Source organism: Furipterus horrens, unplaced genomic scaffold (assembly GCF_987537825.1).
Source record: "Furipterus horrens unplaced genomic scaffold, mFurHor1.1.pri manual_scaffold_10, whole genome shotgun sequence".
Classification (NCBI taxonomy): Eukaryota; Metazoa; Chordata; class Mammalia; order Chiroptera; family Furipteridae; genus Furipterus; species Furipterus horrens.
The window spans coordinates 48,226,860-48,253,754 of NW_028327180.1; the positions used below are offsets into that span (position 1 = coordinate 48,226,860).

A 26,895-nucleotide genomic window follows, 5' to 3' on the forward strand; every position below is an offset into this window, starting at 1 on the left:
AGGATGTGCCAGTGTGGACTTGGGCTGAGAGTTGGGGACCCACCCAGAGTCAGGAGCAAAAGGCAGTGCCAGCTTGCCCAGCCCTAGGCCATTCCTGTCTGTGTGTGTGTGGGTGTGCATGTGTGTGGCTGTGTGCACATGTATGTGGTGTGAGTGCTTTGAAGCCTTCTCAGTTGAGGTGGACTCCTCCCTTCCTCCCCCACAGCCTCCAGAGCAACTCCATGAGACTGAGTTCCAGATTGTCTGGCTACAGCCCCCACACATGAGAGCTGGGTTTGGAGGCAGGTCTCCATGAGGCTCTGGGCCCAGGTCCTCTGCTCACTGAGAGGTGGGGACCCGTGGGGGGCTCAGCGGGAAGCTGAGCTGGGGCCTCTGCATCCTGACCTGTCTGTCATTGCAGGTCCCGTCTCTGCAGCAGTACCGCACTAGTGCCGGCACCCCAGCCAACCAGTCTCCCACCTCGCCCGTCTCCAATCAAGGCTTCTCCCCTGGGAGCTCCCCACAAGTAAGGGATGCCTCCAGCGCACACCCCAGCCTTGCCTCGTACCCCTGTGCCCCTGCCCTCCATTTGAGCCTCAAGCCTCACTCCATCTCATCCACTCCACAGGGCTGGGAGGATAAGGCGCTGCCCCTCGTTCCTGCTGCTGCTTGGGTCTGTGCAAGGCCCCAGCTGGGGGTGGTGGGCTCCTCGCTTCTGTTAATGATCTCAGTTTCAGCCACGCCTCAGTCCTCATCCAGTAGCTGGGAACAGCCCTGAGTGTGGCTCAAATATGCATCCAACAGCCTGTGTACATGTCCCCACCTGCATCTGCCTGCCCTGAGGCCTGATGCCTTAAGGTTTTCACAAGTGGGGGTTGTTTCCCTTGCTTTAGAGCACAGCTGAGGTGATGGCCAGCTGTGGTGGGGGACTGGCTCTTCAGTGTCCTCCCATCCTCCGTATCCTTTTGGAAGGTGTGTCCCCCAGGAAGCTTCTCTGAACAGCACTGTAACCTGTTGGGTCATTGTCCCCCTCCCACGGGTGAGATGGAGGATGACCCTAGGCCCTAGGCAACAGGCAGGGCTTGACAATGCCTATCAGATGCAGGCTCCCGCCCCACCACACCCAGCACATTCAGACCCCAATCTAACATTCACATACCCAGCTCAGTCATAGCCACATTCCATTCAGAACAGAAGGTTCCATCAGAGAAGGATTGCCCAAAATCCTGACATCTGGGCCTGAAACATCTCACTCTAGCAGCAGAGCCTCAGTCTCCAAAATGTCACCAAGCTAAGGAACCCCTAGGAACCCCTGCAGTGTCCCAGGCCCTGAGGCCTCACTCTTAGCCAAGGGGAGATAGGATTCTACTGCCTGCACAGAGCAGAGAGAAAAGCTGCTCCTCCATACAGGACCTGACAGGAAAAACATTAGGCTCCCTTGTCCCCATCTCCCCAGCTCTCAGATGTGCACTTCAAGCCCAGTCCTACGTGTCAGGATGGTGGTGTCCCACTCAGGGAGGACTGGAGGCTCCATCTGCTACAGAAGAGGCTCACCCCAGGGGCTTCCTCCAGTACCCACAGCCACTAGGGATCCTGCTGGGACCATGGGTGCAGCCTCCTGCTCCGCAGGCAGTCAGGGAGGGTGGCAGTAAGCTTGGGACAGGCCAGGGCTCAGCCTAGTGTCTGCACACTCTGGGTTCATCCACTCCAGCTCAGCTCTCATAGCTACCAGAAGGTGGTCTCGTCCTGTGGTACCATGGGATACAGCAGGCTGGAGAAGTTGATCCTGGCAGGGGAAGCAGTTGGGGCCTGTCCCAGATATGCAGCCCTTACCGGGGCCAGTCCCTGAGTACCATCCTCTAATTTGAAATGGGACAGGAATTTAAGGGTCAAGCAGATTTCTTTCAGGAGAGACCTGCTGAACCAAAGTGGTTTTATCCTGGACAGAGAGCGTGTTCCTGTCTTGTCAAGCCCCTGTCTGTGTGTTGGTTCATTTGTCCATCCATCCTGTGCTGGTGAGGGATGCAGGCTGCTGACTCAGGTGTGAGGACAGGGCCATCAGGCTGTCTGACCCCAACTAGAGACACCTGCCTAGAGGGGCAAGGGGCTTGTTCAGAGGCAAAGAGTACTGGGCAGAGAGCAGACCTGACTTTCCTCTGCAGGTTGGGTCCACCAGGATGCAATTAGCCCCATGGGCTCATGCCTCCTTATGCTTCCATGGCCCCAAGAGTATCTCTCCTGGACACAGAGGGCAGTGGGGGTGCCACCCAGCCTCGAGCAGGCATGCTGGGCCTCAGGCAGCTAGGATTGTGCTTGTGTACTGCCTCCCTGTTCAATTCTGAGCAGACCTTTCTGGCAAACCTTTGTGGCCTCCTCATGAGAGAACTTATGGCCTGGGGTCCACTGTGCTTGCTGGGCCTTTATGGGGCTACAGGGACAGGAACATACCTGCTATCTCTTTCATGGGCAAACCCAACCAAAACCTTCAGCCCCCTTTTCTAAACCTGAAGCTGGTGATTTTTAAGTCTTCTCTGGTGTTGAAATAGAACATTCATTCCCAGGACCCTCCCTGCCCACTGGGGTAGCTATTTGTCCTTTTCTGCCCTCAGCCCACTAACCACCTGGAGCTGCCAGTGGGTTTGTGGCCAAACTCTGGCTGGGACAGAGTCCTGAGACTCAATCCTTGGCCTTCATCAGAGCACATGGGGACCTTTCTATAACAGGGAGCTTAGAGGGAGCGTTCCAGGGCCTTTGGTCTTTGGAAATATTTGAGAGGATGCATGCTAGACAGATCACTTGGGACACCTGGAAATGGCCATGGTGCAACAGCTTCCATGAGCCACCCTGTCCTGCAGAAGGGACACTTGGGGCCCAGGCTGGGGATGTGTCTCTCCAGGCCTGGTGTTTCAGCTGCAGCCTGGCCATACACCGGCTGTCCCTCTTATCCCTCCCATATCCCATCAGGCTCTTTCCCACCATCCCCGGCAGTATCTCCAGAGTGGGCAAGAGCTCCAAGCTCTTTCTGGTGTCTCCACTGTATCTGAGGTCCTGGCCCCCTACTCCTCCCCCAGAAGCAGCCCCCACCCTCCTGTCCTGGCCAGCCTTGAACAAGCAGTAATGGGGCTAAATGCCCACCTGTGGGCAGCCAGGGGCCAACAGGTGGGAGGGGGCTTTCCAAGTGCCTGTCCTGTGTTTGCTCTGCACCCATCCTGTCTTGTCTATATGTGTGTGGCCTGCTGACCTGCTCCATATCTCCCCAGGGGCCTGACAAAGGTCACCAAGTGTTCATCCCATCCTGAACATTTAAAGAACCTTCTGCCTTGGCCCCAGTTACACACTGTCCTCTGGGGCCTGTCAGGAGGGGTTCCCAATACCCATGTGCCCCAGCCCCTTGTCTTCTGTCTGAAAGAAAGGAGGTTGCCCACACCTGTGCTCAAGGAGAGGAGATGGGGTTGGTGCTTTGGGAGATGTCAGGTTGCAGAGGTTTCCTCGCTTCCCCACCCCACCCCAGGAGCAGGCAGTGAAAAGAAGCAGTCGTCTTGAGAAGGAGGATCACTAGCTCAGAGTGGGCCCCCCTAGGAGCCCTGGAATAGCTGTCATAGACTTCCTTTCTGTTGACCATCCTCCAGTAGGTCTCAGGGCCTCCCCGTGGGCTCAACCAGCCTATGGGAGCCCCCCCCCCCCATTCCACAGCAGCCCCCTTCCCCACCTGGTCTTGGGCATCATGATGACAGCAAGCCTCTCTTCTATCTGCAGCACTCTTCCAACCTGGGCAGCGTGTTTGGGGACTCATACTATGAGCAGCAGATGGCAGCCAGGCAGGCCAATGCTCTGTCCCATCAGGTGAGCAGGCACCTGGGCCACAGCACCCCCAGCAAATGCTTGCCCGGACCCCACCCACACTCAGGCGTGAGCTCCACTCCTGGCCCCTCTCGTCTCCAGGCAGTGGAGCATGTGTCTGCCTTTGCCTCCCTTGGCATCTGCACCTGATGTGGCAGTGAATGCCAGCAGGGATTGGCAGTGGCTGTCACAGTGGCACTCGGTGTGGTTCATGCATGTGGGTTTGAGGGAGGTCAAGTTGGCTTTGTGTGGAGGCCAGGATCAGGGGTGCAGGCACAGGAGGGGTTGGCCACTGCCTAGAGCTGGTCACTCACCCATCCATTCATGTACCCATCCACCCATTTATTCATCTAGCAAGCCCTGAAGGTTAGGAGAGGGCAATACCCTGGAGCAGAGGGACTCGCGTGGGCAGCCCCTGAGCACAGCACCAGGCATCCTGCAGAGGACATGGTCCTGGCGGTTTAGGCAGGCCAGCCCACACACCCAGTGCTCAGCAGCCAGCCTCACAACCTGTGTCCCCTCCCAGCTGGAACAGTTCAACATGATGGAGACCGCCATCAGCTCAAGCAGTCTGTACAGCCCAGGCTCCACACTCAACTACTCACAGGCGGCCATGATGGGCCTGACGGGCAGCCATGGGAGCCTGCCAGACTCACAGCAGCTGGGCTTTCCCAGCCACAGCAGTATCCCCAACATCATTCTCACAGGTGAGGTCCCATGCATGGCATCCTGGACAGGAATATCAGTCCTGGTGCTCCTGCAGAGCCTGGCAACTGCCATAGGCTTTAGCCCTGCAGGATACGGAACTCCTGCCCTGCAGTCAGGACATGGTTCAGGTGTCCCTCCCTTTGGTGTGGATTCAAATAGGCCAGATCCCGCCCCTCCCTAACCTTGAGTCACTGCTGAGCTGCAGACAGGCCAGGAGGATACACACTTGGACACTGCACCAGGCATACAGTGCCCTGTGCTCAGAGCAAGAATGGGACAGAGCCATTCACCCAGAAACCTGAATCCTGTTAGCTGAGTGTGTTGGGAACCTAGGTGACCAGGGCCAGGAATGAGCCCTGCATGGTGGGCATGGGATTTCTGTGCAGCCGACAGACGTGCAACAGCTTGCACATGCTGCAATAAGTGTTTCAAGTGACCTGAGCACAGTGCCCAGGCACATGGGGACATGCACAGCATGTGTGAGGAAGTTCTCCATGTAACACAGAGCCCATACTTCTGATGCCCTCCCTCCTCCCCTAGCTTCCCCCCCAAAGGTTCTAGGTTTTACTGAAAAGGAAGCAGTTCTCTAATAAGCCAGGACTATTGTAGGATTGAGGGGAACACCTGGTGGTCCCCACTCACATCTCCAGGATGGAGGGGTCAATGCCCAGAGCCCCTCAAGGCCTGGACCCCCAAGTGCAGAGCCAGTACTTCCTCCCCACCCTGAGGGTGCATCAGATGCCTGAGGAGGACCAGGTACCATGATGACCCCAGTAGTCCAGAAAGATGGGGACTTTCATACTGGTTGCCAGATGGGGAAACTGAGGCTCAGGGACTCCCCACAAGTAGAAGAGGGAGTCCAGGTTTGCACCTGGGTCTCTGTGGAGGAACCAGACTTCCTCCAAGCCAAAGGGAGGTACCTTGATGCACATGCCCCAGCTAGCTTCTCTGACATGATGTCTGGAGCTGGATCTTTCTTGGAGTGAGACCGTCCTATACACTTGACTGTTGAGCAGCATCCCTGGTCTCCACCCACATGATGTCAGTAGCACCCCCTTCCCCAGTCACGATGACTAAAAACACTTCCAGACACCACCAGTGTCCCCTGGAAGGCAGACCCCCAGTGAGCACCCCTGGAGTGGCCCAAGCCCTCTTCCCTAAGCATGGGAGTGGGGAACCAGGGATAAACTGACTTTTGTGTCGTCCCCCCCAACCTCCAGTGACAGGAGAGTCCCCTCCCAGCCTCTCTAAAGAACTGACCAGCACGCTGGCTGGTGTTGGCGATGTCAGCTTCGACTCTGACAGCCAGTTCCCCCTGGATGAACTCAAGATTGATCCCCTGACCCTGGATGGACTGCACATGCTTAATGACCCTGACATGGTCCTGGCTGACCCAGCAACCGAGGACACCTTCCGGATGGACCGTCTGTGAGTGCAGTCCCAGCACTCCCGTCTCCCAGCCTTGGCTCCGTCACCCCGCCGGTCAGTGGTCCCAACGGAGTCTCCCTGAGCCCAGGGACTGCACACTGTCCCTGCAAACAGCCGAGCTTGTGATTCTGAGCTTGCAATGCTGCCAAGCACCCCCCCCCTCGGCTGTATCTTCTGTGGGAGGCTGTGAGTTGCCTCCTTCGACTCCCCTCTTTGCGTACTCTTTCTCCTCCCACCCCAGGCCATGAGCCATCAGTTCCTGTAAGATGCAGAAAGCGTGTTGGGCAGGGCCACAGGTCTGGGGCACCAGGGTCTGGTCCACACGGTGGTGGGTGGGTGTGCATTTCCGACTGTTGTCCAGCTCTCACTGCCTTCCTTTGTCCCAGGTCCCCACCCCCACACCTGCCACCTCCTGGTCATGGTTAGGTAGAGAGCCAGCCCCGCCCCACCCAACCCTCCAAAGGGAAAGGGCATCAGAGAGAGGGACAGACCCAGCGCAAAACAAACACTATTTTGATGGCTGTCTTTTAAATTTCCGAGCGCAGAGTGCTAGAGCCCTTCCCATGGGGGTGGATACCAAGGTATAAACTGAGCAGCTAGATCTTCCCAGCACCCTCCTGTCTCACCTACCCCCCCACAACAAGCCCCTCTGGGGCTGCCTCTGCCAGGAAGCCGCTGGCCAGGATGACGGCCTGCCAGAGGACACATGTGGAGTCAGGGGTCATTTCTAAGGGGGTTTAGAATTTGTTTTCATTTTTCCTTCTCTGTACTGTGCTCACTGTTACCATTACAGTGAGAGGAGGGTGGCCAGGGCATTTTTATTGCATTTTTTTGTTGTTATTTCTTTTGGTTTATTTCTATTTTGGCTATAGACAAGTAGCTGACTCCTTCAAGTCAACACTTGCCTGAAATCCTATGTTATACATTTTTTAAAGCTGACTAGAAGCAGTCTGCTATCTGAGCTGTGACTCTGGCCTCATTAGTTTCACCTCAAGTTATTTCAAAACAGAAGGGTTGATTGACTGTCCAGCCCAGTGAGGGCAGGTTGTGCCTGGCAGGGGACTCTGGCAGAAGCTGGGGGTTGTGGAGGGTTTGGGGGGATTGGCAGTGCCTCTGCTCTGGCCACATAGCAGACTTCTGAAAAGGAGCCACTGATTTTAGTAAAAGGGCCTCAGGAAGACCTGGCTCCATCTGGCCCTCTTGAAAGTGCCCGCCAGTACTCAGGGATGGTTTATCCCAGACTCCGAGGCTGGCAGCAGCTGTGGCCCCTCTGCTCCCAGACACCCCACCCCAAGAAAGCTGACACTCATCCCCTCTAGCCACTTCTTTTGTAACTCCTCCTGATAGGGCTGGGTTTGGAGGCAGAGCAGTGTGTATATAGCGATAGGTTTCTGGGTGCTTGCTTCTCAAAGTGCCTTGGTAGGCAGAGGTGAACCTCCCTCTGCCCTCCAGGCCTTTCGATGGGGCAGCGGGCTGGCTTTGTTTTCTGTCAGCTGCTTTAGTAGGAGCCTCTGTTTCAGTCCCCAGGTTGCATCTAGACTTTCTCCACCTGTGGTTGGGCTGATACTTCTGCCTGGTGTGTTTCTCTGTGGTGTTGCAGCCACCCTTCTGCCTGGGCCTTGGGAGCCCTCACCTCTGTGTATGGGAGTTGGATTTGATCCTAGCGATTGTCCTTCCCTCTTATTCCTTGGCCAGGCTGTTAGCACGTATCCAAACAGCTGGGTGGCCACATGCATGAGAAGTCTCCCCTTTGATCACTTGGCCCTGCCACTATTGTCTGGGCGAGGACAGTGTCAGCCCATCCAGGTCCAGGACCTGTCCTCTTACCATGGCAGGGATTGGGGACAGAGATGGGGGCTTTTTTTTAAAGAACACCTACATGTACATAAAAGAGTTTGATTACCATTAGACTTGTATGTAAAACTTTTTAAAAATGGCCTTAATAAAATTACAAGCAACCTTCCTGGATGCAATTTTCAAACAAGGCATTGGGAATCCAGTGAGGGAGCCTTGTCAGCCCACACTTCCCATCTGTTCAGGGCCAGTTCTGGCGCAGACAGGCAGGAGAGGCCTGTGGCCTGGAGCACTGGTGACATCATATTAACACATGGCTTCTGCCTATGAGAAGCATAGGTGCAGAGGTATCCTGCAGGGGGAGGGTGTGCCATGAGCCAGTGGCCAGGCATCCCCATATCTTCCTGAGCCTTGGGAGATTTTTTTTTATTATTGTTATTAACTATTACTTCTCTACTAAATGTTCTTGAGTTGCCAAGACTTTCTGAGTCAAGACAGCCTAAGGGAATCAGTTCTTTGACTTGTGATGTGAAAAATACTGTGATTTCAGGCAAGCTGCACCATGAGGGGCGGGCCTGGACCTGTATCCTTTATATAGACCTGCCACCCATGTCCTACTCATGAGCTCAGGGCAAGCCTGGACACTGGATCCACATGGACAGGCTCAGAGGCCAGCCAGGCTGTCCTCCCCGCCACATCCCCACTGAGTGCTCCCAGCTTTAGCTGAACCACCTCAGCTGTGCAAACCTTTCCCCCCGGGAGTTTGAGCTGCCCAGCCTATCCCCACCTGCCTCAGTTTACCCTCTGCCCTCCAAATCCCCAGGGCGGTGAGTTCCTCCACCACATGGCTTGTAGGCTGAGGAAAGCCCGGGGTCAGCATCTCTCTGTGTCCTCCAGAGAAGAGGGTTGTGCCCAGGGCTGACTGGAGGAGAAGGCAGGATCTCGTTGGGATCACATCCTCTGTCACAGGTGCCCATGATGACCTCCCCCTCCATGCCCTTACAGGGGGAAGACAGGCAGCGCTGTTTGGAGCGTCCTGCAGCCCCCTTCCCTTGACACTTCTGGGCAGGAAGGGTGAGTGCCAGCCTCTTGGGGCAGGGGGACCTGAGACAGCCCCTCAGCAAAATTTGGGGACCCACAGCTGGTAACATCCAAAAGCTGGTGAGGCTCCCCTGTGGGGACAAGCCACAGCAGAAGCGGCCCTAACTGGTAGGTCCAACTCTGCCACTGTGGTTCACAGGGCTCCCTGGGGCCAGCCTTTGAGGGCAGGAATGTGTGCTGAACCTTTCCCCAGCGATGCTTCTCTGTGCTGTTATCTGCTCATGGGTTTTCAGAGTGAAGGAGGGTTCTGAGTGGTTAGTGTGTTTGACCTGATTTTCATCTGCTGAGCTCCTGATCGTGGGGTGGTCTGTTGTGAGGACCATGTGTCACAGTGGGGTGAGTGAAATCACTTGTCAAATGAGATGCTCATGAAGGGCAAGGGACCCCATGTCCACTCATGCATCCTGCCAGGGGCAGATGTCCAGTATGGGGGACCCCCGTCTGTCAGGTGTCCTGGACCTGATGGTGCCCATGAGTGACTTTTACTAAGGGGCCTCAGGGTCCCTGTGCTGGTTCATATCCAAACATCCTTCCAATCCCCCCTCCACTGAACTCAGTTTTCTGCATTTCCACTGGAGGTACGCCCACGCCTACATGGGCTGCATGATGTGTGAAGTCTGGAGGCATTGGGATGCTGACAAAGCAGCCCCTGGGTTCTGATAAAGCCCAGTGTAGGACTAAGGTGCGGGGGCCACAAGACCAAGGGTACTAGGCACCCTGGTACTGGCCCATTACTCCTGCAGGTGACATTCCAGGCGAGGGGGTCTGTGGCTACCTGAGCCCTCCCCATGTGGCCTGCAGAGCTGGGGAAGGACTCAGTGCCTCACCCACCCTGGCAGGCTTGCCTGGAGTAAGTAGGCAGCTGAGTGTTTCTGCCCCCATTCTCTTTGGACCCTGAGCCCCCACCTCCTGGGGGGTTTCACAGTATATATGTGACTTGGGGCCCCTGTGACATTCCTTCAGGGGTATTGGCTGAGTGGGGCTCAGGCTCCTCATTACCCTCTTCATGCCACAGGCAACTGGCCACTCCCCAGAAGAGGGAGGTAGCATGACCTGCACCCCCAGGGCTGGACACTGGGCTACTCTGCGGGCACGGAGAGCAGAAACAAGACCCTTGTGACCCAGGCCTAAGTTTACCTCCTGTCACTGGCTCAGACCCATGGGTCTCAGGGCCCCTCCCAATCAGAGTGAGGTGCAGGGGTTAGAGGGCAGGGTGATGCTGGCTGCAGATAGCTCCTTCTGCCTTCCACACTCCTGACCAGTCCCCAACACCCCATCCCAAGGAGCCAGGGACATGTGGCATGTGTTTCGGGGAGGGGGAGGAGTGTTGCCTCCATCTTACAGGATTCTGGAATTTGGGGGCAATTGATGCTCAGCCCATCCTAGCCTGTCACTTCAGACCTCTTGCCCAATGAGACAAGGGGACACTGCCATAGCCACCTCCACGAGGCTTCAGGAAGGAGGGCTCTGGCAGCCCAGGTCCATTGCCCCCCACCTGCCCCCCCAGGAAACTGCCCACAAGGGGCTGGGCAGTACTTCTAATATATGCAAACCCATGGTCTGAGCCCTACCCCACCTGTGTCCCTCTGTCGCCAGGCTGGCTCTGCCCCCCCAGCATGTACACTCTGCTGTGGATGTCCCATGGGCCGTGCGTGTGGGTGCCTGTGGCGGGTTGGGGCGGGCGGCTCAGGGTGCACTCAGCCGGCCCCTGCCTGTCCTCTGGCGTGGACGCTTTTGTCTTTGTACCTTTGCATCCTTTGTAATGAAACCTAATAAAAACTCAGTGTTTTCGTCTCTGCCTCCTCCCCTTTTTTCCTACCCCTTTTCTCCACCCCAGAGGTGGAACATGGGTGTCACAGGTATACCTGGCGGGAGCCACACATACACACATATGAATATGGACATGCAGACCTGCACCCCTCACCACCTGCCCCTACCAGCCAGCTACTTGGACCTGTGTTTTGGAGGAGGAGCAACCCACCCCTTAGGAACTGGAGCAGACACTCCAGGGGTGAGTGGGCTGCAGCAGCAGGCCTGGGGCCTCCTGAATCAGGACTGAACACTCCTAGTCAGTTGGGAGGGGAGTTAGCCGCAGGCCCCACTCTCTGAGACCAGACCTCACCATCTCCCCAAAGCAGAGACTATAGCCACAATCCTGCCAAACACACTTTATTTTGTCCTCTCTGATCTCCCCCACCCCTAAGCTGGCTGCCCCTTGGTGCTTCAGCCCTGAGGGTACCCATTGTCTAATGGCAGGTCACCGTCTCTAGGCCTGCAGTAGCTGCTGGGCCTCATAGTCCTCTGGGATGGTGTCTGTGGAGGGAGAAAAGGCACGTGGGTGACAAAGGGTGAGGCCAGCAGGGCAGGCTCCGCACTCCCTGATGGGCCTTCCCCTCATCCCCTCTCCTTGCTCCCTCTCACCATTACAGCGGTAGCGCAGGTTGGCCCAGATGATGTTCTCCTGGGAGAAGCAAAAGACACCTAGGCGGCCTCCCCGCATGGTTGTGTCCAAGACCACGTTGCTGTCAGCCACCAGCTCAGGGCCCTCATAGAACCGTACTCTGTGAGGGGCAGGGGATAGTAAAGTCCCTCTGAGTTTCAGAATCCTTCCCTGAAAGATGGACCCCCTCCTCTCTCTGAGGGGGGCCACGGGTCCCTCATGTCTGGCCCATACTCAGGCCAGGTAGGTCTCCTGACCTGTGCCTGTTTTTCTGTGAGAGAATAGCTATCCAGGGTTCTGCACACAGTAGGTGCTAACTAAGCAGAGCACCTGGACTTTCTGCACAGAGTAGGGATTGAGAAATGGGAAGTAGGTGAGACCTTACCTAGCTGAGGCCCTGCTGTATGCTGGGTCTTAGGAGGGGTGTTGTGCCCTGGGGCCAGTCACAGTTAATGCTAGCTGCCCACATTGTTCCTGTTTTACAAATGAGAGGACTAAGGCCCTCAGAACCTCTCTTCTGAGAGCCAGGGTGGAGTGGGGTCTCAGTCCCTTGGCCTGAGCAGGGTCCCCACCTGATGTAGCCCACTTGAGGCCGGTGCTGCAGGAACCAGCGGTAGGATGTCTTGTCCTTCCAGCCCACGTTGCGGGGGTCCTTCCACAGCAGCCGCACCTGTGATGCTGTGTCCCCTGTGTGCCACAGCGCATTCCGCAGGTGCTCCCCAGGACCCGTGGAGGACTTCACAGCCTGACATGCCCAGAGATGGGGGCACAGGGTCAGGGACCGAACTGGCCACTGGAGCCCCCCAGAACCCTGGTGGTTGCTTCAGATCATGGAGGAATGATGGGGGACTTGGGGAACCTGGATGAGAAATCCACAAGGAGGCCTTCTTGAGCTCCACATGGAGATTTCTGGGTGGGTCATGGGGGGCAGCAGCACTCTGGGGTCTCATGGGAGGATTTGGGAGTCTGTAAATAGGTTTGGAGTCTGGGAAACTTTGGGGATCTGCAGGAGGATTTAGTGACCTGTAGAAAGTTTTGGGTGTCTGGGATAAACAGGTCTAGAGGATTTGGGAAACGTGCTGGGAAGTTAATGCAACATAGTTAGTCTAGGGGGTCTGCAAAAGGATTTGGAACCTGAGGAAAAGCTTAGGGCCCTGTGAAAGGGTTTCAGGGCCCAAAAGATGATTGGGGGACACTGGGCACGGATTTGAGGGCCTGTGGGAGGACCTGGGAGGACTTGGGGCCTGTAAGAGTCCAGAGGAGAGCTGGAAGTGGGTAGGGTGAATTTGAGGTCTATAGAATGGTGCTGAAAGACTGAAGACTTTGGAGGTCTTTAGAGGGCATGGATCTAGATGCCAGGTACCCCGTACCACCACACACTCCCCAATACACACACCTTGAGCTGGATGCCAGGTTCAGCCACAGCACGGAAAGGGTTGGCCTGCCAGTAAGTCTGCTCCATCTGCTTCCACATGACCACATAGAAGCTTGAACTGTCCTGGTAGCCAAAAATGAAGCCAGCGTAGTCATCATCTGTGGCAGTGTTCACATGGAATGTGCCTTCAAAGTCCACACCATTAAAAGCCGTGTAACCTGGGGAGGTAGGAGACCAGTGGGGTCCTGGATGCCACAGAACCACCCCCTCCAGAGTCCAGCTTGTGCCTGGGCCCAGATTTCCCCCTCAATAGGCCCACCCCCTAAAATTTTAGACACAGCCATGACCCTGAACCCTCAACCTGCCTTTAGCTACCCTACCCCAGCCCAGACCCAATCTGGCCTCACCCCACCGTCACTCTGGCCCTGTCCCTGAGCAGCTCCCTGCAGAGCTTTTCCCTTCTCCATGCCTCACCCACAGCCAGGCCAGGGTCACTGTTCATCGTCTGCACGATCTCCATTCCCTAATGGGGTCAAAGGGAGAAGGGCCTCAGGCTGGCCATGGGGCCCTCAGCTTTCCAGCCCTTAGGTTAGGACCCTAAGTGAGGGTCCTGAATTCCCCCCACCTTCTGCTGGGCCCTGCCCCCACCTGGTTGAGCACCACCCAGTTGGGGTCTATTTGTGCATCGCCCTCGGGGTCCAGCACCACGGTCTGGAAGGCTCGAAAATCAGTGAGGGTGACCTCGGCATTCTCCGGACACACATCAATCTTGTCCACCACCTTGTCGGCATCGAAGTCACCCTGGCATGCATCACCTACGCCATCCCCTGAGAGGTGGTGGGAGATCCTGGGGTGGTGAGGTCAGTGCCAGGTGCCCACTCCATGCCTAGTCCTGCTCACACCTTACACTGGCCCCACCATGCCCACTCCAAAACCCACCCCAGTGGCTCCGCACATCCTGTCCCCACCACAGGCCCCACCCCTGCCTTACGATCTGAGTCTGCCTGGCCTGGGTTGGGCACCAGACGGCAGTTGTCACGACTGTCAGGGACCCCATCGTTGTCATCATCGTCATCACAGGCATCACCCTGTCCATCACGGTCTGAGTCCTGCTGGGTGCTGTTGGGCACTGTGGGGCAGTTGTCCCTAGAGTCCTGGTGCCCATCCCCGTCCCTAGAGTGGGTGGGTGGGGCAGAGAGACAATGAGATGCCCAGAGGGGGCCCAGTAAGGGGCCACCCAACCTGAACCCCCACCCCCATCCCACAGGCCTCCTTACTGGTCTTGGTCGCTGTCACAAGCATCTCCCACAAAGTCATGGTCCACATCCCCCTAGGGGGGTGCCAGGGTCCACAATCAGGGCAGAGGAACTCAGAAGCCTCCAACCCACTCCCAGTTCCAGAGCAAAGGAACACCCCTCAGGCTGTTTTGAATGGGCTGCAGTCTTGTTAACACAGCCTGGGGCTCATGCTAGGGACCCAGCTGACCTGCCCTCACCTGGTCTGGGTTGTTCTTCTGGGGACAGTTATCACAGACATCTCCTACACCATCGCCATCACTGTCCTTCTGGTTCGAGTTGGGAACCCTGGGGCAGTTGTCCACCACATTTTTTATCCCTTCAGGAAACAGGGGAACCGGACAGGACCCCAAGATCAGGTGAAGCCAGGCTGACTTCAGCAGGGTAAGTGCAAGCTACACTCCCCTAGATCCCAATTACTACAAAGTTAAACCCAAGTACTCCTGGTGGGGCCCAGCCTCATAGAGATTTCATGAGTAGATGGTCGGGAGGGGACTGGCCCTCCCCTTGCCCTGTGAATGCAACCCACCTGAGCTTCTATGCCCCAGGTGTAAAAAGGGCACCTCCCTGACCCTAAACCCCAGCCTCTGTCCTGCTTTTCCTCCCTGCAGCATCAGACATAGCGGTAGTTTTTCTGCTCCCTGGAGCACGGTCCATGGTTCAAGGTGCCCGAGGTAAGAGGTAAGCTCAAACCCTCAGCTTCCAAGCCCTGCCCATGGCCGAGCCCCGACCCTCAAGGCCTCTCGAACCACACAGCCACCCTGCCCCCACTGCACTCACGGTCACCGTCGATGTCCTCGTCGCAAGCGTCGCCTTGGCCGTCCTGGTCTGTGTCCTTTTGGTCTTCGTTCTTTTGGGTTCTGCAGTTGTCGCAGGCATCTCCCCACTTATCGCTGTCTGAATTGCGCTGGTCTGGGTTCGGTACCAGCGGGCAGTTGTCCTGGGAGACAGGACCAATTTAGGGGGAAGGGGGAGTCAAGGAAAGTGGAGCAAAGGCCACACCCAAGATTAGCCCACCTCGGAGGCCTTGCCTTCTCTACAGGAAGACCCTCATTCCTCCAGGACCCGCGAGTCCGCCTGAGGCCACGCCCCTCGACAAAGCCCCGCCCCACTCAGCTTGCCTAGGCTCCGCCTTGGCCCCACCTCCTCGTTGAGGACCCCATCCCCGTCGGCATCAGGGTCACAGGCGTCTCCGACGCCGTCGCGATCTACGTCCTCCTGCCCAGAGTTGGGCACAGTCACGCAGTTGTCCTAGGGATGAAAAGAATAGGTTGGGGGCGTGGCCTTGTAGCCCCGCCCATCCAACAGTGAGCCACGCCCCCATATCACGCTAACCCCACACAGACCACACCCCTTGCCCCCGCCCACCTTGCGGCAGTGGCGCTCTGAGCAGCGCAGTTTCTCGTCGGGAAAGCTGTCCAGGTCCGTGTCTCGGCCACAGAGAAGCCCGTTGCCAGCCCAGCCGATCGCACACTGCGGGTGGGGGAGGTGAGTGGATGCTCCGGTGTCACTGACCCCTGCCTCCCCTTCTCACACCCCTCCCCGCGCGGCTGCACTCACCACACAGGACCGCGAGCCATCGCGTTCCAGGATGCAATCGGCCTTCTCATGACACGTGCTGGGCGTGCCGTCTGGGCAGGAGCGCTGTGCGCGCTGACGGCAGCCGGAAGCTTGGTCGCCCACGAAGCCAGGCTGGCACTGGCCGCACTGGAAGGAGCCCTACATGCGGGAGGTCAACCCGGGCTACTGCCACTTCGCGCTCCACCCCACCCGCTGCCCGGTCTCTCCATCCTCCTCTCCTCCTGGGCCTTACCCGGGTGTTGACGCACACGGAGTTGGGAACGCAGTTATGCTGCCCAGTCTCACACTCATTAATGTCCGTGCAAACCTAGGTGGGAGGAAGGACATTGGTTACCGCCCCCATATAGACACCCTCGGACCTGGTTCGTTGTCTCCTCTGCATGCTCCCTCTCCCCTCCATCCCACCCCAAACTCTGACCATCCCTGACGCGGACCCTTCCCCACTGACTCCCTCTAGACCCTGGTCCCCATCACCTCTTGCTGGAGCAAGACAGGGGCTGGAGAACGAGTTTAGTAATTAAAATGCCTCCCCCCGCCCCACTACGACTCCTCCTGTCGCCGCTCCCCAGGGCCCTTACCTGCTTGTTGGCCTTGGCGAAGGCCAGCCCCACGCCCTCGTGGGTGGAACCGCTATACCCCGATGGGCAGGACTCGCAGCGGAAGCCAGGGCTGGTGTTGATGCAGCGGACCCGGGGGAAGCAGGGATGGGCGTTACACTGGGAGGGAAAGAACCATGGAGTGTCAGAAGAGTCGGGGCTCTTCCCCTGCCCTCATCCTGTCCCCAGCTGCGTCTTATAGTTCCTTGGGCTTGGAGTTAGAAAGTCCAAGGGTCATCAGCAAGAACTTGGACAGGGGGTGTCACGTGGGGCAGAGGCTATTGTCCCAGGAGTCAAACGCTACTTTGCCTTTATGGGGGCAGAGGAGGGATAAGGCGAGGAGAGGGGCGCGCCTGCAGGGTGCTGCTCCTGGAACCTCCCGTGGGATGGGTGGTCATGGACAGGGAAAGGAATTGTGAGGACACGCGTCCCCAGCAGAGGGGGTTAGTTGTCCCGGCGTGCGTGTCCGTCGGTGGAGATGGAGGTGGGGTCGTCGGGGCGGGCTTCCCACTGTGGTGGAAGGGTTGTTGTGGCTTCCGAGCTTAGGAGATGAGGGGGTTCGTTGGGGCGGACCACTCCCGGCTGTAGGAGAGTCGTCGGGACTGGCGTCACTGACAACGGAGGGGTTATGACGACGATCGTCCCTGGTAGTGAGGGGCGTGGTCGGGGTGGATGACCTCCGGCGGTGAGGGGGGGCGGGCGTCGTCTGGACGTGAGCCCTCGAAGGAGAGGGGTCCTCCGGGTGAGCACCCCCAGCTGACGAGGAAATCGTGAGGGCAGTGGGGAGTTGGGGGATCATCCGGGCGGTGGGGTCGGGCACACACACCTCGTTGATGTCAGTGCAGTGCGAGCCGTTGCCAGTGAAGCCCGCGGGGCAGGGTCCGCAGCGCGCTCCGCTAGCGATCACCGTGCAGGCCACGCCAGGGAAGCAGTAGCCGGGCGCGCACTGGGGTAGAGGCCGCACGCTCACGCCGGGGGTTTGCGCCTGCTGCATCCCTGCAGGGGCGGGCTTGGACAGTCAGGACCAACCAAGCCCAGGGAGGGAGCCTAGCAGCGCCCTGCCCCTACAGGGGGTTGAGCCTCTGAGGACCCCGCCCCTAACGGCTCGCGCTGCCCGCGGGTCTCGCCAGTCTCCTGCCCTGTGCTCTTGAGTTTTCAGCTTTTCCCTCCGCGTCTATCTCCCTGCACTTCTCGCACGGCTTCTACCTCTTTATGTGTGTCCCTTTCCCATCGTCTCAGTCTCCTGTCCCTGTTTGTCTCCCCCCATCCCTCATCCACTCTCTCCATCTCTGTCAGCCTTGTTCTTTTACTCGGCTCTTCCTCCCTGTCTCCTTCACTCTCGGTTTCTGTCTCTGACTCCCCATCGCTTCTTGCTGTCCCGTCGTCGCCTCGTCTCTGTCTCCTTAGCTCCACTTACCGCACGCGTCACACTCCATCACCGTGTTTTTCAGGAACGTGATCTCCTTGACCTGCGGTGCAGCGGAGACGGTGTGTGGTCAGTGGGGCTCCATCCTTATCCTCCTCCCCTGGGTCTCCCCTCTCACACACCCCCACCCACTCCCTTCAGACCACTTACCCTCCCAGCCCCTCTCCTTTGGGACTCTCTTCTCCCCTTGAGGACCCCTACCCTCTCCAGCGGATCCCCCTATTCCTGGGAGGTCCCTTACCATGTACCGAGGACCTTCTCCACCACTACCCGGACCCCCATTTCCTGTCCCCACCCACGCAGCCCCTACCTCCCAGACCCCCACTTCCAGGCCTCTCTCCCCTCCTCCGCACTCCTGTACCCTTCACCCGCGCCCGAACCTGCTGCCGCAGCAGCTCCAGTACATCCCTCAGTGCCGCGTTGGTCCCCTGCAGTTCTCGCAGCATCTGTGGGCCCAGGTCTGCACCTGAACCAACAGGAGGCACTGGTGGGGTGTCGGGGCAGGAGGACTCTCCCCCACGCCACTCCTCACGCCACTGCCGCCGCAGGGACCCCGGACATCTACCCCATTCCTTGAGCCTCTGTCCAGCTGCCTGCCTTCCACACTCCGCAAACCCCCGCGAACTGTTCCAACCCCAGGAAGCTGCGACCCTAGGCCTCCCACGGGTCCTCCTGTCAGTTTGGGCATTACTGTCACGGCGTGGGGGAGGGCGCGGCTTACCCAGCCGGATCTGGCCTTGACCCGACGTGCCAAGGGCGCCCAGGGACAGCAGGAGAACGTAGGCGGCTGAGAGAACCATGGCGGCTACTGAGAGCTGGACCGCGGCTTGCTCTCTGCAGACCACGAGGCGCGCGGCGCCTATTTATCCCAGTGGCGCCGCCGGCCCCAGGGACTGCCCACCACTGCCCTGCCCAGCGTCCAGCCACAATGTAAACAGCCAGCGCTGGCCTTTGCGTTCAAGGCCCCACCCGGCATGGCTGAACCGAGCCCTGGTGGGGAAACTGAGTCATAGGGGCCAGTGCAGGGGTCTGTGGGGCGGTGTCAGATGGGACCACCCTCCAGCTATCTCATTCACTTATTTCTTGAGTGTATGTCAAGTCTGGGGCACAGCTGAGAACACGGTGAACCCCATGGCAGCCCCGCTCAACTCACACGTGGGAAAATGGAGTCAGGAGTGACTAAAGATGTCCCTGGCTGCTGTAGCTCAGTGGATTGAGCACCGGCCTGTGAATAAAAAGGCCTCTGGTTCGATTCCCAGTCAGGGCACATGCCTGGGTTGCGGACCAGGTTCCCAGTTGGGGTCTTGTGAGAGGCAACCTATCAGTGTATCTCTTGCATGTTTCTCTCCCTCTCTTTCTCACTCCCCTCCCCTCTCTCTAAAAGTAAATAAGTAAAATCTTTAAAAATACATATGGGGAAACAGAGGCCACAGAGAAATCAATGGGGGCTTCCTGGAGGAGGTGGCAAGGAAACCTAAAGAAAAGGGAGGACTCAGATTAGCAGAGGGAAAGGTGAAGACAATTCTGACAGAGGGAAGCATGTGGATCTTGCATGTGGAGCTTGCAGGTGAGGCATTGAGCATCTACTCTGTCATGCCCTGTGCTAGATGCTGTGTTCACATGGTCAACAAACCAGACTTAGCCTCCAGATTTAGCCTTCCCCTCTTGGGAAGCCCAGGTTTGTGGGAGGCAGCTACATAATCATCCAAAGAGGCCAGGACTGAGATGGGGGAGCTCCAAAGAGGTGCCTGACCTAGGGGTAGAGGGAGTCTGGGCTGGCTCCCTAGAAGGGAAGGGAACACTTGAACTAGGACCAGGAATATGAGGAGAAGGCCAGGCAAAGAGATGACAGAAAATCATTGCAGATAATGAAACATCATACTCAAAGCCCCTGAGGCGGAAATGAGCCTGACGGACAGACTGATCTTAGGGGCTCAGGAGAAGCAGTGCAGGGCTCAGGGTGTCTTCTGAGGGCAATGAGGAGTCACAGAGGGTGAGTGAAGAGGAGGGGTGGACCAGGAGGGGAGGCTGGGTGGAAACAGCTGGCCCCAGCCTTGGCATTTCCAGTGAAGCACCCGCCTTGCCTGCTGCCTGTGGCGGGGCCATGAGCTCACCTCCTGTTTTCCTTGGCATCTGGCATACCTAGGGGCTGCTCCCGGCTGGAGTTCTTGGGAAAACCATGGCTCCAGCAGGGCTGACAGGCATGTGTGTGCCTCATGCAGCTGGGACAAGAGCACATGGAAGCCAAGCCCCTGCCACAGGATTGGCACGAGGCTGGGGCTTGCACACACGTGGCCTTGTTCAGGCCATGGGGAGCCAAGGGGAAGGGCCCTCTAGGCAGAGGGAATGACAAAGGCAGAGTCTCTGAGGATGTCCCAGTTTGCATATCAGACAACAGATGACCGGAGACGGGCATTCTGGTTTTACATTCTTGTCTCCTGGATCCCACCAGCCCTGGAATACACTTTCTAGGCAGTGCCCCCTTCTTCCTCATTCTGGGTGTCTTTCCCAGCCTTTGTACCTGCTGTTCCCTGCCACTCCAATATCTTCCTTTGTCTTCTAGTCCTGAAGCTGATGCCTCCTCATCCAGGAAGCCCTACCTGCTTGGGCAGGACTCAGGAGCTGGTGCTTGTGTGACCTGCGGCTGGGGATTCCTGACAGAGAAGGGATGGCCTGACCCTGAAGACTGTGTTTAGTTCTGTCCCTCCCAGCCTGGGGGCTCCTCAGGAGCCTGAGGGCCAGTGTAGAAAGGGAAGGCTAGAGGATTTGGTGATTTGTGACAGTACCTGCTAACATTGTTGTTATTCCTTATCATTAACACAACATCATTGCTATTGATAACAGTAACCAACGGACGGCTGCCGACGACGATTCCCCTGGCTGGTTTGGCTCAGTGGATTGAGCGTCGGCCTGCGAGTTAAGTGTCGCTGGTTCGATCTTCCAGTCAGGGTACATCAGAGAAGGAAAACTCTGACTCCAAAAAACCTCCGCTGCCTTGCGGCATACCTCTTCAGGAGAAAGGCTAAGGGAGTAAACCCCGACAGAAAATCCGGAGCCGGAGTCCCTAAGGTGGTTTGACGTAGTCAACACCGGCAACTCCTACGGCGCACCTGAAGCCAAGCTGTATTGACTCCATCTTTCCCTTGGACCCTTCAGCTGCCCAGGCTCTGTAGCTTCAGCTTCACTGGAGAGGACACTCCAGCGTCATCGCAAGATGTCGATTCAACACGGGAGGAGACAGATACCGTGTCACTCCCGAGTTGGACTGCACAGCCATTCTCGGCGGTGCAGATAGACTCTTAAGAAGCTACACCATCGTCTCTCGAGACGGACGACTGCCGACGAACCAACCCTTGCTAGCCCTGTTCTTTAGGACATACTTGGGGACCATTTGGCCTGAGTTTGAACTTCAGCTAGGCACAACCTTGCTGTGTGACCTAGCTAAGTTGCTTGACCTGTATGTGCCTCAGTTTCCTCACCTGTAAAATGAGGGTGATCCTTGTTGAGAGAGTTGAATGAGCAAATCTATATGCAGCATCTGGCTCTAGTGTCAGCCTCCTTATACAGTAAGGGAATTATACACTACATCACTTATACCTTAAAGAGTTTTTATTCACATTTTCCTGGGAAAAAAGATGAGACACCTCAATGTCACACAGCCAGGATTAAAACTGAGGAAGGCAGGACCCCCAAGGATTTCACACCACCCGCTCCCTGCCCTTGGCGACAGAATCCAAACGAGAAATGCTAGCCCAGGCTCATTAGCTGTGAATCTTCCACTGCTGGGACCTTCTGGCCTGAGACTTTGGCCAGTGCCCCAGCCAGCTCCCCTTCCCACTACACCAGACGCAGTGGTTCTGAGAGCCTGGCCAGGAGGAGGCTGAGGGGCTGGGACCTGTGTGATGGGGCACCCAGAGCCCCTCCTGGCAAAGGCCTGTTGGGCCAAGAGACATGTGGACGCCCCCAGCTTGCCCAGCTGCCTCCTCTGGTGAATCCACAGGGAAAATATGTCGGGAAGGCAGCAGCCCTGCCCTGGGCGGGCCTGGCCCAGGGTCTGGGGAATTCATCAGGGACAAGAGAGAGGCCACAGTCGAGGAGCCTGGCACAGCCTGCCTCCAACAGCCCCACTGGATCCATCTCTCCAGAAAGACTAAGTGTCAGGGGACAGGATGCCATTTGGGCACTGGAGCCTGATAGACCCACCCTGACTTGCTCTGTGACCTTAGGCAAGCCCTGCTCCCTCTCCCACCCTCCATTTGCCCCAACCCTGTCACCATTCCATCCCAGGCTTCCTGAAGGGTGATGATAAAGAAAAAAGAAGATAACAATAAATGTAGTGGCTACAATTTTATTTATTAAGTCCTAAACACTTAAAAACCTCGCCAACCACTTTTGTGGGTTTTCCCTTTCTGTCCTCCTCTCCTGCTCCCTCTGCAGCCCCACGAGGCAGGAACCAGTCATTGTGGGAGGCAGCAAGGCAGTGATGAAGGTCTTGGTCTCTGGCATTTAGGCCCGGAGTTTCATAGCCCAGCTCTGCTGTGGGACCTGAGGCAAGTTGCTTGACTTCTCTGTGTTTCAATATCTTTCTTTTGTTCTCTCTCTCTTTTTCTTTCTGGTGGTATAGAGGACCACCTTCAAAATTTATTATGCACTGGCCAGTGTGGCTCAGTTGGTGGAGCATAGTCACATACACCAAAAAGTTGGGGGTTCAATCTTCATTAGGACACATACCTATGTTTCAGGTTCAATCCCTGGTCGGGGTACATATGGGAGGCAATCAATTGATGTTTCTCTCTTTTTAAAATTTATTATAATGTAAATTTTTACTTCTCAAGGTTAGCAAGCAAAGTTCTTTCATAAGAGAAAGAACTTCTCTAGGAAGAGGAGGCCCACTGGAATTTAACAATCCAGCATTCAGTGGGTACTGACGTCCTCCTCTTCCCCCATTTCCTCTTACAGTTAACGAGAATTTTCTTTTCTTTTTATTATTTTTAATTTATTGATTTCAGAGAGAGAGAGAAAGAAACATTGATTTCGTTGTTCCACTTATTTATGAATTCATTGGTTGATTCTGGTATGTACCCTGATCAGGTATTGAACCCACAACCTTGGTGTCAAGATGACACTAATCAACTGAGCAACCGGGCCAGGGCTGAGAATTTTCATAAAATAACGTGTCTGTGTTATAAGGAGAGAGACTGCCTGCGGGGCTAACTGCAGGACTGTTATTCTCTTCCTCAGTTCCTCCCTCTTCTCTGTCTAATAAAGTGAAAAATGGAAATGCCTAAAGATTTTCACACAGTAACAGCAGCAGTCAAAACCAAGGCAGACATGGAGATCACGGAAACACAACTCTTATGATCATTCTGAGAACTGAATGAATTAGTCAGTGGAAAGTGATGAACCCTCAGCTGGTAACATCCCACTTTCCAGATGGGCAAACTGAGGCTCAGCAAAGCGGGTTTGTCCTGTCTCCTTGATTTGGGTACTGGATGCTCAGAGAGGGAAGTTACACACTCCTTCCCCTTCTCATGAAGGCACATAGCCTTATGGCAGGAAGAAAATCCCGCCACCCAGGTTTCTGGGCCTCTGGGGATGGTGGGTGGGTGGACAGAGCCTTACCTCCTCAGACTCCTCCTCCAGCCTCTCTCCAGCCCTCATCCCAGCTCATTAACAAGAGGCCCTTGTTCAGCCCAGTGATGGATGGATGGAGGCCAAGGGTGGAGTGTGTTTACCCATTAATGGAGTTGCCTGGCAGGCAGTGGCCTGGCTGGGGCATGGGCAAGTGGGGGAGGGAGCTACCAAGCAGAGAGGAGCCTCAGCCCCAAAGTGGGAAAACTGGCACCCAATAGGTGCCAAATAAGTGCTTATTGGCCAGTGGGATGGAATTAAATAACTTCATCCACTGAACAGATATTGACCCCTCCCCACACATCGAGCAGGGTAGAGGAGGTCTCAGCCTCTCGGCCCTGTGATGGGCAGCCAGGAAGGCTGACAAGTGCACACCAGCTGAATGGGGCACTGAGCACACAGCAGTAGGGCTGGCTGGGCTGGAGGAAGGAGCCCAGGGGTCAGGGAGGCACCTCTGTAGGGGGAATGTTGGTGCCAAGACTTTAACAGGTGAATGGTTCTGGCTAACTAGGAGCCTCCCAGGCAAAGGGCACCACAGAGCCAAAGGCCATGGTAGGATGTGCCTGATGTGTTCAACGAGGAGGCAGGTACAGCTGAAGCAGAGGGCCACTGACGGAGGAGAAGGGTGGGGCCATAGGGAGGAGTGTGGGGATGGAAGCCCTGTGCAGGGACAGACATGAGAGCCATGTTTGGCCTTTATAAGCCTCTCCTGCCCTATCTCTTTCTACCCTCTGGTCCCTTTACCTGGGCTGTGACTGCTCTCTGGTGCACCATTCCCTTTAACATGGCTCAGTTTTTCTTGTTCCAGCTAGGTTAGTGACCTCTTATGGCCTCTAAGGTGCCCTTTGCATCCTCAGTGACTGCTTGGCCACACTGTATGGCACTGCTGGGTTACATAGGGTATGTGTCTATGTTAAATGAGTTCCACCATCTTATTCGCTACCCTGTCTTCAGCATCATGCACACCTGATGGAATAAATGAATGGTGAATGGACATACAGATGGGTGAATGGATGATTGGATGGATGGATGGATGGGTGGGAAGATGGATGGATGATTGGATGAATGGATGATGGATAGATGGATGGGTCAGGGAATGAATGGATTGATGGGTGGGTGTACAGGTAGGTGAAAATGGTTGGATGATGGGTGAATAGACAGATGGGTAGGTAGATGGATAGATGAATGAGTGGATAGATAGATGGGTGGATAAGTGGATGGACAAGTGAATGAATGTATGGGTGGATGGATGGCTGGGATGGATGGGTAGGTGGATTAATGGACAGATTGGATGGGTGAGTGGGTAGGTGGGTCTGTTGGTAGATGGATAGATGGACTCTCTTCAGGAGCCTCTGGCTATGTGGCAACCCCATCCAGAGGTCACTGTGATGATTCAATAAAAAGAGTGAAGATGAAGCACATAGTAGGCACCCACCTGTTGAGCCTTCCTGACTCTGTTTCCCACTAGGTTAAATAATTACTAGAGTCAAGGAGTTTCAAAGAATCCAAGAGCCATGAGACCACAGAACAAGGAGCCACAGAACAAAGAAATTACAGAGTCATAACATCATGGGTTGATGGAGCCTCAGGAGCACAGAGTGCCAAAGCCACAAAACTGTGGGATCCTAGAGCTATGGGACCACAGCGTTAGAGAGCCATGAACCTGGGATGATGTGTCTACAAGAAGCACAGATCTGTCGAATGGTAGCCACAGGACCCAGGAGGGCTGAGGCACCGCACTGGGGCATCCCACATCCTGAGGTGCCACAGGATGGAGTCTCAGAATTGAGCCCAACAGAACCATTCTCTCAGCTACACCCTCACTTGTCAGCTGTCCAAGGATGCTCCCAGAGGTCACAGGAGCTATGGAGTACTTTCTCATCTCTGAGAGGACCATGCCATTACTGACTCCTGCAGCCAACCAACCACCACTCAGTGAATCCCTGTGCCAAGTGAGGCTGTCCACGTGCTGGGAAACAGTGCCCCACCACCAGCCAGGCATGCTGGGACACTGAGCACTTAATAGCAGGTAGAAAAAGAATCAACAAGTTACTTCTACATCTATGTCCTTTTAAAGGACAACAGCAACATGGCATGGAGGGGAGGCTGTACCCTGGCACACCCGCTCTGAGTGGTGGTAGACTGCTGAGCCGCACACCCCCCACCACACACACACCAGCTCAGCTCCCATCTCTTCCCATTCCAGGAGTCACAGCCCAGCTCAGATTTCACCAGACACGTCCATATTATTGAGCTCTCTTGGGACAGCAACTTCTCCCAGCAGACCCCACCCCTGATGCCCTAAACAATCAGTCTGTTTTGGAGAGGGAAAACTGAGGCCCAGAGGAGAAGACTGCTGACCCAGGATTACAGAGAGCTGGAGCTGGGACCCAGACCCCTGTCTGTCAGATGCTAAGCTTGAGCTCGTCAGCACCCAGCCAGGCTGCCTCCTGGGGCCTCAGCCTGCCTCTTCCTGTAGCCCTAGCCATTTGCTTCCTGGCACAGCAAGGAAGCCAGGACATGAGGTTCAGTGATGTTTCCTCTCCACTAAGCTCAGAACATCTTGCTCGCAGGGCAGCAGTGGGGGCAAAATGTGACCATAGTAAGTGTACACTGGAACCTGGTATTGCTGGTGTGCAAGGACCTTGCCCCCCTCCCGTCTTACAAATGGGAAAGCAGAGGGCTTGGGAGTGGGGTTCTCACCTTTCTGAGACCCTGGTACCTTCAATGAGGACTGTTCTCATCCTGATGGGGACATGGGAGTGAACAAAGGCAACTGATCTCTGAAACCAGATTACAGGGAGAGAAAGCCCATCCCTCACTGCCTTACCCCAGCAACCAGGCTGCCTTTAGGATTCAGAAGTCCAAATGATGCTTTCAGGATCTGTCCCTCCATCGGTTGTCTTCTTCCTTTAAAATAAAAGGTGATAAAATATACATGATTTGTAATTTATCATTTCAACAATTTTAAAGTGTACAGTTCAGGGGGTTTTAGTACATTCATGAAGTCATGCAACCATCACCTCTATCTAGTTCCAGAGTATTCTCATCTTCCAAAAGGAAACCCCGCCTGCCATTAGTAGTCACTCTTCGTTTCCCAACCACTCATCTACTTCCTGTTTCTATGGATTTGCCTCTTCTGGGCATTTCATACAAACTGAATCATAAACATGCGTCGTTTTGTGTCTGGCTTCTCTCACGCTGCAGTGTGTATCCGAGCTTCACTCCTTTTTCTGCCTGAATAGTGTTCCAGTATATGCAGAGATCACACCTTGTGTACCCATTCGCCAGCTGAGTGTTGCTTGAGTTGTTTCCACCTTTTAGGTATTATGAATAATGATGCTATGGACATGTGTGTGCAAGTTTTTGTTTGAATACCTGTTTGCAGTTTTGTTTTGTTTTGGTATATACCTGTGAGTTACATTACTGGATCATATGATAACTCTGTTTAACTTTCTGAGGAATATCACTCTTTTTTCAGCAACTGCCCCATTGGACACTCCAGCTAGCAGTGCACAAGTGTTGTCGTTTCTCCACATCTTTGCCAACACTTGTTTTTTATGTTTTTAATTATGACCACTCTAGTGGGTGTGAAGTGGTATCTAGTGATGGTTCTGATTTGCATCTTCTGGTCAGCTCTCTTCCTGCACCTTGGGGAGCAAAAATGGTCCAGGCTTACATTTCTCCCTCCCTATTGTCCA

At 55.7% G+C, this 26,895-nt stretch overlaps 2 protein-coding genes across 4 annotated transcripts in view; one reads left to right on the top strand and one right to left on the bottom strand.

Annotated features, from left to right (window-relative positions):
- CRTC1 (CREB regulated transcription coactivator 1) overlaps nt 1–6,916 on the top strand; it is a 55,009-nt gene extending 48,093 nt beyond the window's left edge. For both annotated transcript variants that reach the window (XM_090290022.1, XM_090290023.1), the window contains 4 exons: nt 401–505; nt 3,736–3,822; nt 4,346–4,526; nt 5,748–6,916. In XM_090290022.1, the coding sequence (XP_090146148.1) occupies nt 401–505; nt 3,736–3,822; nt 4,346–4,526; nt 5,748–5,959 (585 nt within the window). In that variant the 3' untranslated portion in view covers nt 5,960–6,916. The remainder of the gene's footprint in view (nt 1–400; nt 506–3,735; nt 3,823–4,345; nt 4,527–5,747) is intronic.
- Nucleotides 6,917–11,003: 4,087 nt separating this feature from the next.
- On the bottom strand, nt 11,004–18,388 carry COMP (cartilage oligomeric matrix protein). Of its 2 annotated transcripts, XM_090288933.1 has the most exons (19): nt 18,285–18,388; nt 17,944–18,029; nt 17,555–17,606; nt 16,964–17,133; nt 16,120–16,257; nt 15,774–15,848; nt 15,521–15,679; nt 15,329–15,433; nt 15,104–15,211; nt 14,741–14,900; nt 14,161–14,279; nt 13,943–13,995; nt 13,657–13,838; nt 13,314–13,492; nt 13,140–13,188; nt 12,687–12,883; nt 11,863–12,035; nt 11,272–11,411; nt 11,004–11,163 (listed from the first exon to the last, which is right to left on the bottom strand). In XM_090288933.1, the coding sequence occupies exons 1-19, from the start codon at nt 18,361–18,363 to the stop codon at nt 11,117–11,119; spliced, it is 2,271 nt and encodes a 756-aa protein (XP_090145059.1). In that variant the 5' UTR covers nt 18,364–18,388; the 3' UTR covers nt 11,004–11,116. The 2 variants fall into 2 exon arrangements, with proteins under 2 accessions (XP_090145059.1, XP_090145060.1); XM_090288934.1 differs by lacking the exons at nt 13,140–13,188; nt 13,314–13,492.
- Nucleotides 18,389–26,895: the final 8,507 nt, after the last annotated feature.